This window comes from Ammospiza nelsoni, chromosome Z (genome assembly GCF_027579445.1).
Source record: "Ammospiza nelsoni isolate bAmmNel1 chromosome Z, bAmmNel1.pri, whole genome shotgun sequence".
NCBI lineage: Eukaryota > Metazoa > Chordata > Aves > Passeriformes > Passerellidae > Ammospiza > Ammospiza nelsoni.
Window position 1 is genome coordinate 17,317,835 of NC_080669.1, and position 15,358 is coordinate 17,333,192.

A 15,358-nucleotide genomic window follows, 5' to 3' on the forward strand; every position below is an offset into this window, starting at 1 on the left:
GGCTAGTTATTTTAACCTCAGCTAAGCGTAAAGATGGGCAGCACAAACATCTTCCAGTTAAAAGGGTCGTTAGACACTTATCCTTTCAGGTGGACCCTGCAGGGCTTCAGCATAGTTAGAACTTTTACAGGACACTAACCTAGAACTGCCACTGAAAAGGAAGCCCACTGGTCACAACCTTGCAAGGTTATAGCTAACACCAGCAAAGCCTTAGGATCCACAGGACTGGTTGGTATGCTACACTTAATGTTGGATTTGTAAGGAAAACTGGACACTGATGACAGGTAAGACTTAAAATTGAAAACACAGGCTCCTGTCCTTAGAAACTGCTACAAAGAAACATTTAGGGACCTGCCAAATAAACAAAAGCAGAATGTGGTGCATTTACCCATAAGAATTATTATTTATTCTCAATTGTGTGATAGCTGGCAATTGAAATTGATTTGTGCAGTGCAGAACAGCTAACAATCCTTTAAGCAGTCCAACTAAAGGCTCAGAATCAACAGGATGCAGCAGGGTTTGGCTCTGTGGTTGGTGGTTTCCTTGTTTGTGGTGGGTTTTGGTTTGGTTTTGTTTGTGGAAGCTTCTTGTTTGTCTGTTGTGTTTTTAGTTGGCTTGTTTTTATGTTTTTTTTTTTTTGTTGTTAAAGCACATCCCAGGACCCCAATTTCAATTACAGTGCATTTTACAACACTAACATAAGAATCTTTCATATAGTCTCCAAAACCAACATAAAAGCAGAGATTACTTTGTGGAGGGAAATTCTCATCTGCCCAGATAACTGCATTATAACACTAAGTACTGCCTTTGACACAGATTTTAGTTCAGGAGGTAAGAAAAACCCTTATGTAAACCTGTGCATTCACTCTGAATATCCAAGTAGTAAACTATTCAGAATAATCTGATCATTAGTTCAAAACTAACATTCTCAGACCCAAAAGATGGACTAAATTTGAAATTATTGCTATTCTATACAGTGCCATTCTCTCTTCTAAGTGTTATTTATGCAAGCATAGACACTATAAAAGCAGAAATATTTTTGTATAACTATTAAAACACTATTAAAAGTATATCTATTGCTATATTAAATTTTAGCCTTCCTCAGCCTCAACAGCTATCATCAGTATCAGTGCTGTTGGGAAAGCAGTTGAATCCAAGAAAAGCTGGAGCTCAAACCCACCCTAAATTTAGATGATCAGAAATTAGGTGTGAGGCTTAAAAGCTTTTATGATGAATGAAACAGCTTCCAGAAGTGATTTGTGAAAACAGGTGGTTAGAGACAAGCTTTTCCAGCTGTCAAAACAGACTTGAGAGGAAATGTAGGTAGCCAGCATTCAGCAGGAAACAGGAGAGTGGCAAAAGGAATTCAAGGGAGAAAGACTTCAACTGAAAGTACAGAAAACAACAACACTATTTTAACAGTAGGCATGAGAGTAATGAAATCACGGAGGGAAGAGGATTTAAGTATTGTGCTTTGTGGCTGCAAATGTACTGAGCACAAAATACACTCGGGAACATTTAAGTTTCTATAAATAGTTTTCAAATGATTCCAGCAGTGTTTGTTTACACCAGGCATGCAGGATTCCAACAACCCTTCCACAAACACAGTCTCTTACTAAGTTTCACATGATGTTCATAAATGGTAGGGAAGAGACAAAAAAAGCCAAGTTAGATGGCAGAGCAAGTTCAGAGTGCTTCCGAGTTAGTGTACCTGAAAACAAAGGATCAACATTATTTCTCAATGCCAACATGTTCTGTGGCAACAGCTATCACCTCTAAAATCTGAATCTAAGCTAATTAGAATAGATATGGAACTATGCTGCTCACTTGCAAAATTTTTGTACACTGAAGCTACTCTAAAAAATTAAGAACAACTCAAAATCAGTTTAGCACATTTAAGTTAATTTCAGTCCAATATAAAATCCAAAAGAGATGGTGTAGTTGTAAAAAAACTTTAAAGGCACACCCCTTTACTGCTGTGAAGATTAATTAGAAATATAATCTAACAAAACTGCCATAAATACTTAAATCTGTCACATTACAGCATGGAAGAAAGGAAAAAAAGTACTCCATAAATAGATTGTATTCAAAATTTATTTTTAAATAAAGGAAAAACAATACAATTATTTTAAATAAAGAAGGTGTATTCTACACAGCTGTAAATCAACATAACTTTTACATAAGCTGTTTATAACTTCTAAAAGTTCTGTTGCAGCATTGTCTACATTTGACACTGTTGGTTTCCATTTCATCATCAACCAAACAACACACAAATGAAACCATTTGCTTAAGTGAAGCTTTATTTTTCACAGCCAAAAATGGCTCTACGAATACCAAAGCACCTGTTAAACAATTATCCCCACCTAGTTTTTTAAACGGAAGTCTGTTCAGCCTTTTTTTTTTGGTTCTGTTCCATTGCCTGCATAGAAATCAGCATAAAGCAAGTAGCAAGCTAAGCTTCACTTCAGCAGTGCAATGAATGGCATCAAACTTCATGAAACAAAGGAAGATACAAACATTGTCAGTAAAATTCAACTATGTCAAAAACAATATTAAAAAAAATGTTTTTGTGGGTCACAACTAGACTAGGTTTCAGTGTAAATCTTTCCTCAGGAAAAGTGCTTCTTCCTGATTCACATGAAAAGAATGAAGCATGCATCACAAGCCTTTGTTCATACAGAAATGCCCATTAAAAAAGTTCCATGTTACCATAAGGCAAAGAGTTATTAATGTGGATGAAGCATCTTGGCCCAGAGTATGTTTTACAACAAATACCTACACATTACACTTGTGTAGCATATGATGGGTAAGGGATTGGCTCAGTAAGGTAAAAAGTCCATTTTTTATAAATACATGTGATTATTGCTAATATGCTACACATCATCCAACTAATAATAATCCAACTTTTAAAGCTGCTTTGTTGACATCACCTTGTAATTAGCAGTTCACTTTCATGGTGACAATATGCTATTCCATATGAAGGAAAGTAAAGCAGCATAAATACAATTATGAAAACAAAAGGCTTATGCAACAGTCTTCTCTAGCTTTGCTATGTTTTTTTTTTTTTTTTAATTAAAAATGTTTAAAGAAAACAAGTCCAGTTCACCACAAATTAGGAAATATCACAATGAGGTTGAAAACCAAGTTACAGGGAACAGAGAGAGGAAAACTATGGCATGCATTATAATCTAGTCCTTTTAGTCATACCACTGGAATACAGAAGTCCAATTTAAAGGCTAGACTAACAGGCAAACAGCCAAGAGTAAACTTAGTTTGATATCTAAATTAAGACTACAGTTTTAATCAGTAACAGCAAACTCACCTGGCCCTTTAATATATTCACAATATCTACTGCAATTGAATACTTAATTATGACTAGTATAGGTATGTATGTTCACTTTACAAAGATATTAAATACCTGCATCATGAAATTACATTCTTAAGACATTGTGTAAGAAAATAGCTCATGTGTGAAATGTTTCTGAAATGTATTTCTGCTCCCTACTATGTACCACACACACCCCCAACACCCTCCCCCCACCGTGAAAGCATTCACTCACAGAGAAAAACAAACACCCCTTAAAAAAGGATGGAAGTACTGAGGGGATCACCTTGGCTAGTTACAGCACAGTGCTTAACAAGGTTCAAGAGACAGAACCAGATCAGACTTGGCCAAAAGATGCTCATAATACATGCTTGACCAGTAAATCCTTCCACTCATTCTTATCCAACTCAGACCACTTTTGGTTACTGCAATGATTAAAATATTCACTATATACATCTATCTATATATATATAAACACAAGACTACAGATTTGCTTTAGTTTGTTTTTGCAAAGCAGTTTAGTCTTTCTATTCATATTGTTCTGCAGCAACTATAAGAGGTAGGCATAAAACATTTCAGAGCTTCTTTCCCAAGGTCCCGTTGCTAGCTCAATTTAGTGGGATAAAATAAAAATCAGCTGTACCTCTGTGATTTCACTAGGTACAGTCTTGTGCAATCCAGCTGGAAAATAGCTATGTGAACCCTAGTTTTGCTAGCCTAGCACACCAAGGAGTAAGAAGCTGTTCATATCCCAGAGGATATTTTTTTAAAAAAAAAGTCTACTGCAGAGCATTTAAATAGAAAGCAGATGTCAGGACCAATTCTCCCTATTTTTATTTCTACACAGAATGAAGGTACCATTTGGCCAAGACTACAGATGTACTTTCACAGATGCAAGTGCCATGCAAAAATAAATTGAAGAACAGATACCAAACATACAAGTAATAAAACTACTGAAGGTAGATCTTCTTGGAAGTATATAAACAACTTATAATACTTTTCTTTCCCCCTTCACTTTTTGACATTCACAGCTACAAATGTGTGGCTATACATCAATAATTTCTTCTGCAGTGCCTCCACAACGTAACCTGTAGCGCCCTGTCCTCCAGCTAATGGTGGGGTCCCACAAAGCAGATAGGAAAATATAAATTGTCATGGATTCTCTGATGAACCAAGCTACTGCATAATCAAGTTTTGAAAAACACAGAGCACCACCCTAGAAACAATAAAAAGCAAGGTATTTAATCATACTGATAATTCACGAGAAATTTTAAAGTAACTTAAAACCTTTTAATAATGTTTTATAAAGCTTACTAGGCAGATTTATGTATCAATTGCATCCTTCATTAAAATCCAAGAATACTTTCTTGTTCAAGATGCAATTACCCATATTAAATATTTTCTATAGCATGAGAATAACAAATGTTGTTCACATTTGTGGCATCTTTCTATGTTAAAAGTTTTATAAGGCCTTTCTCCTTTCCCATTATTAACAAAATGAATTGAAAAATGTATGTATGAGTACACATACACCTCAACAAATATAAGACAATGCGACAACTAAAATAAAGCAAAATAATACCTCCTCTCCCCCCAAAAAATGAAACCCCACAAAGCTTCTGGTCTTGTACTGTCAAATGAGCTTAAAATTTCTGCACATGCCCTTGTGGAGCAGATTTGGAACATGAATATTAATTAAGGGGGGACACAAACTTTCAGAGCCTAGTCAGAGGCAAGAGCAGAATTTTGTAGAATACAAAACTACAACATTGTATTTTGTAAAATACAAAAATTAAAACTACTTCTTCCTTTTTATGATACTGTAACTGAAGCTGGAAGACCGAGAAGTAACAGGATTAGATCTGCTATTTCCTGCTTGTCAATAGACTTATTTATGGTTGCAATTAAGTTTAGCTTTTTGCTGTAATTAATGGGAATAAGTAATTTTAGTAACCTCCTGGCAAATAAAATTACATACCTGAACACCTTTTAGTTGAATGTAGTCAAATATAAACCATGCCAAGCAGTGACACATGAAAAATACCATTATATCCCATCTAAACACATGATGAGCTGCCCATCCAATAACTAAACTGGCAACGAAGCACTCTGAGATTGGCTCACAAATTATTGTGGCAGGCAACATATTAATTCGTAGTTTGGCCCACCTAGAAAAGAAAAACAAATCAGTTTTGACTCTGCATTATTCATTAACTCCTCCTCCCCTGCCTCACCAAATAAGCCATCATGGTATTTTCTAAAATACTAGTCTAATTTAATTAACACCTCCGAATAAAATACTGCAAAAAAACTCCTTTTAAAAGATGCTAGGGATAGCATTGAAAAGGTACTAAGGACAGGGGTGTGTTAATTTTTTTAATACTTGTAACAGTCATTCCTCTGTGGAAAGTCAGCACCTCTCTCCCAACACTTATGAAGAAGCATGCATCAAGCTGTGCACTGAACCTTAGCACACTGGGCATTAGATCAAATTCCCTTGGAAAATGTATTCCCTCTCATCAGGCTGTCCCCACCAAAAGAAGGGAGCAGGGATGGGTGGGAGAGGAAATAAAAAGATCAAAATCTTACCTGATCATTCTGGACTGAAACTGAGAAATAGAATATGAACCAGAGTTTTGCATTGCAACTTGTGTGGCCATTGCAAATTTCCAGCCCCTGAAAAAGGAATTTGTTATAATAAAAATGTGTAAATAAGAGATGCAAAAACCAACTACATAAAAATCGCAATTTTATTAGGCTTGAGAAGTTTCTTTGGCGTGTGTGTCCTATTAGGGTGTAGGCAAAAAAACCCCGAAACCATATACTCTTCTTTGGAAAAAAAAAACAAAAACAACTTAAACCAAGAACTCAAACTCAGAACTTAAACCAAGTTCTGAAACTTTTCTCTAAAGGAATTGACAATGATATGGCTTAATTATTCCTAAAAGCCTTACACTGACAGGACAATGCACATGTCATTAATATGCTTGCTATACATATGTGAAGCTGATATGAACACCAATACTTACAGTATGTGCTGTGTGTTTAAAAAAAACCCAAAAAGCAAACAAAAAGAAAGATTTAAACTACACCTAAAGCAATAAGCTTATTTCAGAGTCATCTTACCGGTCAGCTATCGCTTTGGCCATGAAGTAATCTTCAGCAATATACTGTGCAAAAGCTATCAGCCCTCCAGCCTGGTCCAAGACATCCTTCCTCATCAAGCATGACATTCCTGTTACACACTTAAAGCCAGTTAAGTTGGCTGAAATATATGACCTTGGATGTGAAGTACCAAAATAGACCTGTGAAAAGAACAAAAGGCATTTCAAACTTTATATTTAAGTACTACAATGACAGCTTTTTCCTCTGGAAACATAAGGAGGGTAAAATACACTAGGTGTGGCCAAATACAATGGTGTATTTGGAAAGACCTTTAGTACCATTTTAAAAAACCTAGTGTATCACCAGATCTGAGAAATCTATTGGTGATATTGGCTGTATTTTTGCAAATCTATAAGCAGGTTTTAAATTCTCATGACGAACTACTGCACTTCATTTTGTATTTAATTTCTAACTTACTGAAGTTTTTCTCAGGGAATATATGTATTAAAAATCCATTAAGTAACTGACTAATCACTAAGATTAATGTATTATGTGGTGGTAACTGACAGACATGTGAAAATTAACTGCATTCCTGCATACATGTTCTTAGAAAATTACTCTATGATTCTATGGAAGCATGGGAAATTTGTTTATTTAGCACGCTTGCAAACAAAAACAATGAAGAAAAAATTCAGATTGTGAGAAAAACTTCTTATAAGATTCAGTACCTGAAGACTAGGAATGACCTACAAAACAGAGGGAATGAGTGCTAGTGCCTCTCATTATTACTTAGTGTAGACTGCCTTCACACTGGTACAGTAACTCATTCAAGAAAAGGTGTGCTCATCTTGCAGTACCCTGGATCAGCAGGCAAAAAGCTCTTCCAGGAATACAGGAGCAGGAGTTGTAATTCTTGCTTTAACAAGTAGCAGTACTAGGAAATTTGTGCTACAGACCTCTGCTTTTCTCTTGTAAGAAAAAATTCAGACTTTGTATCATTTAAGAAAAAGGAAAAAAAGGAAGAAAAAAATCAGCAAAAACCATCACTTAGAGCAATGATGGAGTACTGAATTTCACCACACTTTCACATTTCTCTTTCACCCCCCCTATCAGTTAGCCTTGGGCCAAAATGCCTTATACAGGCCAGCTCCAAATAAAAATTTATTGGATTACATGCCTTGAGACATAAGGAACCAAAAAGCAAACTCAACCTCTTCATTTTACCAAAGAGAACTTACTGAGAAAGAGGACAGGGAAGAATAGAACAGAATGAGTAATATGAAGATGGTGGACAGGAATCAAACTTTCACTTTCTTTTTCACAATACAATTATTATGAGACCTGAAATAGCACTACAGAACAAGGGTCAGAGTAAACAGATATAGATCCTGTAACAAATAGATCTATGCAACTTCCTGGTATAGAAAATTACACATGTTAAAAACGTATATGGACTCAAAAAAATAATGGAAAAGTTCATTTAAGAAATCTCTTCTTACTAAAATGCTTTTATATTAAGGATTAGTAAATATACAAGTCTGGCTCCTGCTCAGGTAGTCTCTCAGCTGAAAATTACAGAACACTGAGGCAGTATTACAGGAAAATCGGATATAAGCCTTGCTTTTATTCTACTTTCCATAAAGACTCTGCTTGTAAATCCTGCTGGAAGTAAGATACTGTGTGAGCTAAACTTCGCTTAGACTTGTCATGGACATTTTTGTGTGCTTTTTCAGATATCCAAATAAAATTAATTAGTCCTTTCTTACTAAGCACTAGAAAGCATTCACCAGTTCAATTTTTCAGTTTTTTAATAATTTTAAACATAAACTCCAAAACGTGTATCTTGTAATCTTTACTGCTCATATTGTAAACCTAAATATTGAATCAGACAGAGCACCACAGAGGAATTCTGAAGCACTTAGAAATTGCCCTAGTTACCCTGAGTTGGAAGTGTGACTGCAGCTAGAAAATAACCATTTCGTCACTCACAAAGTACAAGAGGCACAATACAGCTTTCACTCAGCAAGGTTTTGTAAGCAAAAAAGAATAAAACAAGATCCCCTCCCCAACACTGCACTCACCTGTTCAAGGGTAGCAGCAAACCCCTGTCTGTCTGCAACATAGGGGAGCCCATGGACCAAGCCCACTTTTTCAGTCATTTGATTGGCCATATCTGTCAGCGTGTCTGGTGTTACTAAGCAACAAATGAAAAAATGACACTTGATGGAGCAACTCTGTCATTAGCAGACTACTGCAACAAGACACTGATTCTCATTTTATTACCAGCATCAAGAGTACATGTGCTTTGATGCATCCTATATTATAAAAGTGGTTTCACAAAAATAATTAGTAATTAACAATTATTATGATCAACAACAAATAAAATGGAAACAGTCTGAATTGTATTTTTAAAGGTATTTTCTCCTCTAATTAGAGGCTAATCTTTTATTTCACAAAAACATTTCTTTCCAGACTTTTAACTTTAATTTCTGCTTATAGTCTCAGTTAAATTAGTCTCCAAAATCTGCTTGCTTATGGTGAATAAGCACAGTTTAACAGTTAGCATATACACACCTACCTCTGATTCCACTATCACAAATCCATATGAGATCATATTTGGCAACTTCATAGCCAGGCATTAAGTTATTAATCTTGGGGTTGATGCCAACCTTCTTGCCACCTAAAAAATACAAACATCATAAAAATTAATGTATGGGGAGTTTTTAGAATTGAGACTCCATATCCAAAATATTTAAATATAAAAACTGAAATAAATATTTACCCACCAATTCTTAAAGTCCACTTTTATACAAAATGTCTATATTTTATGTATACCTTCACTTCTATATTTTTTACTTGGAAGAATAAAAAGAAAAAATATTCAAATGCTTCCTTAAAATGGCAGTGTAGCAAGATTAATGTAATTAAAAGAGCAGTAGAACTATAAAGCTTATTACTACATTCTTGTAAGGTAAACATTATTCATTTCTTATTCTTTGAGACTATGATTATGAAGATTGTATTCTATAGTAACTTCAGCAGAAAAATTAAAAAGGAGCAGAATAAAGTGAGACACACTCCTTTACATCCAGCTGACAGATATGGTAAAGTTTTTTTCACATCAGATTAAAAAAAATAATTACATTTTACTACCTTGTTCTAATACCCCTTTTCTCCGCTAATTCAAATACAAAGTGAAGAAAGAGCCACACAGCCTAAGCAGATTAAAAAGGATTGCTGCAGGACCTCAAGCTCAAATACAGCCACAACTCTGAGTCACTTCCTGCACATTTAGTTCAGTGCAAAGACAGGATTTAAACTGTTGTTTTGGAATTAGAAGATAAAATGGCAGGGGGTTACCCAAACCATTCCTTCTTAAGTTTTCTTGGACTTTTGTCACAGACTGACTACAAACTTATTTTTTACTGCAAAATGGTGATTAAGCTACAGAAGCAACATGGGCTGAACAAGACAACTATTTATTTAACTCCATATACGTATGGAGTCTACAACTCCATGCAGAGTACTCCATATGGAGCTGAAGACCTATCATGTTACAAGTCAGAGTCCCACCTTCAAGTTGCACTGCTTACCTATAAACAGTCTAGCATCAACATTTGGGTATTTGCCAAGGAGCTTTTTGCACACATCAATAGCTGGATCATCATGATCTTGTACACAGAGTAGTACTTCATACTAGTAAAAACAAAAATGTATACACTCACATATATATTTACATACATACAGCTAATATCCATACGGTCTATGAAATAAAGCTTAAGAGTGTAGTAAGCTAAAAAAATAAAGAGTGCTGTTACAGAATTAAAAACAAAGGCGTTGTTTTACAGCTAAATGAGTCTAGATTTTTAATGCACAGCCAAGTACTTCTGAAAAAACAACTATGGGTGTGTCTCAATGAGCTCTTTTACTGATGAACATTACTTCTTCTGTTATTGAAGAGTTTCTATTAGTCATGAAACAAGATGTTCTGCTATACAAGGTAAAATTTTTGTTTCCACTTCCATTTTTGCTCACATACAAAATCTTAAATATTTTGAGCTCAAAATTAAATATTTTGCTCAAAATTAAATATTTTTTTCAATGAAATGACAGCACCTGAAATATTAAAAATGAGGTTATGACACACTGTGACTGTATACCTCTGAACTACATCTTCCATTCCTTTACTTTATGGATACATATGCAGAACAGAGTTGGAAGACAACCCACAGAGACCAGTATATGTACACTTAGTTGTACAACAAAGCTCAGGAATATATATGTATATGTAACATATGTGTATTTTCTTATTAATAGAGTAATAGTTGAAAAAACAAGTGTTAAGGGAAAGCTGTAGATGCTACATGCATATACAAGCTAGTGATAGTGGGCAAAGAAATAAACATTGAGGCAGCTTTGATAAAGGTACTTCTGCCTTGGCAATGAAGGAAATTCTTACCTGATACAACTTTTTTTTTTACCTTGTTAAAATTAGAGCTATTAAAGCTCCAATAAATAGAATAAAATACAAAAAATGCAAATTTCTGATCAAGATACCCAAAAGCCATTTTGACAAAGACTGAAAAATTCAATCCAACAAGAATCAATTTTCTTGGACATTTGCAACAGTTGCTGTAAAAACGGATCCCAACTAGCAATCAAAGCAGTTCTTATTCTCCCTTAGACTATTTTATCATTTCATGAAACTTTCTTTTCACTAAACTACTTAAGCAAAAAATGAATTTTGAAAGCTTCCTATTGGCTCTATGATGAAAATTTTTGGTGTTCTTGTTCAGTAAGAGGTATTAGGGAGTATTAAATACAACGGACGATATTAAGTTAAATATATAGACTTCAAATTAATAAATGGTATTGTTTTACACAAAAGCCTGATCTACTCTAAATCCATTCAGAATACTGAGGAAATTTAAAATCATTTAAATGGGAGTTAAAATTTGTTCTAGCACTACAAACTATCAGGTAAACATCTGTACCTCTCAGAATGCAAACTTAAAGTCAATTTGTCTAAGGAGCATGCAGAGTTTGACTTCTACCATCTTACAGCATGGAGAATGGATTTTAAGAGTTGTCTCATTAAGCAGACAGGTCCTCTCATCACAACAGAATCTTGACAGCATGAACACCATAGAAATAAATAACTGAAGAAATTATCTTTTTACTGCACATTAAGATTAATGTGTACAATAAAATTTGTTTTCCAAGTCATTATATAATCAATCTTCAATCCATGGCAGCCATGACACTTCTATGTCCATATTCTCCAAGAAATTCAACCAGAAGTAAGCCAGATATTTCAGACTCCAATACTTGAGAAAAGAAAAATTCAAAACAAATCGCCTTTGTATGCAGTAGCAAAGTAAAAAAAAAAAAAAAAAAGGCTTATTGACACAAGCATTACCATCAGGTTCATTTGAATTTAAGATGAATAGAGAAACTTTTGCACAATTACAATACACACAGTAGGTGAGAACTCTTCACTTATAAAAATATTATGTTTAAGTCCTGCAGTTTTGAGACAGCATAACTGGATTCCATTCAAGAGAAGAGTATTTCACACAGAGTATCACAAGAGAATAATTATCACCGCAGGTTGAATTCAGCTTCACCGTAAAAAGTTTCAGATTAATCTTCCATAATGATTTTTCACTGCACAGCTGAACTTTGAATACCAGGCAATACTGTTGCTCTAATTTCTGTGGTCATCTCTTAAAGTAGTTCTTAAAGTAGTTCTGGACAGTAACTACAAAAAGTTTTTTCAGACAGTTTGGGGACCTTGCTCATACTGTCCAATCCGTGCTGCAGCAAACTGAAGCATTCACACTTGCATTTTCACTCTCCTTGGAAAAAACATGATTATCTACCGTTATCTGAAACTCCGATTTGTGTGGAGTAGCAACATTTTCAAGTAATTATTCATATGCTATCAGAACTAAGGACCAAGACTACCTTTTGTAAAGTAAAATTCAACATTATTTTTTTTAATTATTAAACAAGTTTTATTTGTAAACAAATGTTTCACCTGCATAATGTTTGGATGCTCATTATAGGTCATATAACAGCTTATGATATCGCTGAGGATTCTTTGCACTGTTTGCGATATTGGCATATGCAGCTTGCCTTAAGTATGGCTTTCAAATGTGCTACACTTTATTGCACTTTGTTGAGCTGAAAGAATTTGTATGTTCATGTCTGAAGCTTTTCAAAAGGCTCAAAGCTTCATTACAGAAAAAATTTCCAATTTCTGATTAGTTCCAAGTGCTAGAGATTTTTATTCGTTTTACCCTGCCTACTTAGGTGCCAGTTTAATGCTCTCAGAATACACAAACACTGACTGTACAGCTCACACAAACGTTTGACCTTCTACAATTGGAGAAGCAGTGTCAGATGCAGACTGAACATTTTGAGAAGAACTGAGAAAAGAGCAGTTTTTACATTAAAGCTAAATTTCAAATTTCAGAATTCAGCAGACACAAATTCAGTAAAAAATGTACTTTTGCCTGTCCACAGGACCATATTTCAAATATTGAATGATACAGCAAACATTTACTTCTTTTAAGCTCTTTAGAGCAAGGAGAGCATCTTATCAATTACATTGCTTATTGCTTGTATTACACATTCAAACTGTGTTCAACAGCAAATGTGAGCTTTTCTGAACTATCTGCTTCTCAACACTAACACATGGCTTAGAGACTACCCTACCTACCAGCAACTGGTGAGGTACACTATCTCATCACTGAGCAACTCTTCATTAGATGAGCCATCAGTAAGAACCACCAAAAAGTTTCATGTTATCAGTTAAAGTGCTCTCTATTGGAGGATCTCTTACAGAGAAGTAGTCAACTGAGGAGAATTTCCTGCCTCTCAAGTAAGCTCCTGCAGCAGTATGAAGCACTTAAATCTATGAACACCACAATACAGCAATATCGATTAGGCAAATCCTAGTGGAGTGTAGAGTATGTTTCACCCTTAAGCCTTGGACATGGTCCTCAATAGACAGCTTTTTAAAAAGGAGTAAGTTTTGTTTGCAACACGTAAAATATGTAATGATACATTTCCTACAGAAGGAAGAACAATCCAAGACAACCAAGCAGCATACCATCCAAGTTCGTCATGTGACTTTTTGAGACATAGGAAGAAAAAAAATTACACTAAATAATATACATACTTTAGGATAATCCAGCTCAAAGAAGGTTTCTAGGTTGTTGATCAGGTTAGGATCTACGCCTTTTAACGGCTTTAGAAGTGAAACACCAGGAAGCTTGCTATATGGCTGTTTGTCCGTGGCCTTCTTATTGAGGTGGAGGCGTCTGTAATGAGAAACAGCACATTACACCATTTAAGAAAATATGCTAGAGAATGCCATTCAAAATACAGTCAGAACTAAGAAAGCTATGGAGTTAAAATTGCTGCAAAAAGAATTAAATCTAGCTGTTGAAAAAACAGCTGTTTTTCTATCTAATAGTTGATGTCAACAGCTGATGTCAAAAGCCAACACCTAAAAAAATCTTAGCATGACATGTAGTTTACATTCAGCTTTATTTAACTTAACAGGTATTTCAGATTAATGCATTTTACACAATGCATTTTGAGCAAAAGGAATACAACCTTTTTTCAAACTGCAGCAGAGATGAGATTTTTATGCCTTCCTTCACAGCACTAAAACTCACAGTATGTGAAAAACAAAGTTCACACTTGAGAATTTTTAAAAGTTTAATACAGGATAAAAAAAAAGAGTACAAATAACCATTTGGTGATGGGCCAGAAAACACACCAGTTAGGGTAAAACAATGTTCTCTATATACTGTTACATTGCATACATATTCATGAGTTTCATTCATTATTCAAACATTCTTGTGATTATAGATGTTTCAGGGATTTTCCTGCTCAGTTTTTAACCTCTGACTTGTCTGTGTACCATCCTGTTGACTAGATCAATATATGTTATTTCTTCTTGTGCTTTTATTGCCTGATAACAAGGGTCAATAAATTCTCTTTTCTCAGCGTTCTGGCTTTTGCCTGAGTTACGTTGTCTTTCAGATAAGATAGGCCCTGAATGTGGGAAATTCATTATTTTACACCATTTGCTGAGTTAGTTACATGAAAAAGCACTTCAACATCCCACAGCCTCTAGCAGGCTATGGTTTAAGAAATTTTATATATATATATATATATATATATATATATATATATATATAAATATATATACACACATTACACTACTATTTAAAGAAGCTATATGGTGCCTACACAAACTGAGAGATTATACTATGCCAAAAGCAGTTAAAAGTAAGTATATATATACCGTATCAAAATAGTTCTGATTAATAACAACATGCAAAAGCTAATACATCAATGCAAAAGCCAATATAATATTGTCATTTATAACATAGTATTATAACAAAATAATAATGAAAAACAAGTTAAAGGCTCAGGTGCTTTTTCCTGCATCAAGTTATGCAAAATTCAGAGCAAACTGAAACAGCAGTAACAGCTGATCCTACTGATCAGTTTGTTAACAACTTCAAGAAAAGATTTAGGATCAATTCACTGTAGCATAAAAATCCTGACACCAGGCTAGGTCAGAACCATAGATAAACTTTTACACACAATTTCAAATAGTTTCCGGTATTTCAGCAACGAATCAGAATCATTTAAGTTTTTAAAAAGACATTTAAGATCATCAAGTCACACTGTTAACCCAGCACTACCAGGTCCACAGATAAACCATGTCCCTAACTGCCACAATGAATATATCAAATGTGTTGGCAATAACATCACAAACTCACTAAAATGAATGTTTAATCTTACACTCCTGGGTAAATGAACACAAAATTTAATTTCAAAAGATTGATGGATATTGGAGACTGAATGTTTTAATTTATGGAGTAAATATCTTCATGAAAGCCT

General features: G+C 34.6%; 1 protein-coding gene across 1 annotated transcript in view; it reads right to left on the reverse strand.

Moving 5' to 3' along the window:
• Window positions 1–2,094: 2,094 nt before the first annotated feature.
• The window catches only part of UGCG (UDP-glucose ceramide glucosyltransferase), a 36,151-nt gene continuing 22,887 nt past the window's right edge, over window positions 2,095–15,358 (reverse strand). The window contains exons 2-9 of the mRNA XM_059493125.1: window positions 13,617–13,758; window positions 10,024–10,126; window positions 9,009–9,110; window positions 8,512–8,624; window positions 6,452–6,630; window positions 5,915–6,001; window positions 5,304–5,493; window positions 2,095–4,541 (exon numbers count right to left, since the gene is read on the reverse strand). Of these exons, the coding sequence (XP_059349108.1) occupies window positions 4,371–4,541; window positions 5,304–5,493; window positions 5,915–6,001; window positions 6,452–6,630; window positions 8,512–8,624; window positions 9,009–9,110; window positions 10,024–10,126; window positions 13,617–13,758 (1,087 nt within the window). The 3' untranslated portion in view covers window positions 2,095–4,370. The remainder of the gene's footprint in view (window positions 4,542–5,303; window positions 5,494–5,914; window positions 6,002–6,451; window positions 6,631–8,511; window positions 8,625–9,008; window positions 9,111–10,023; window positions 10,127–13,616; window positions 13,759–15,358) is intronic.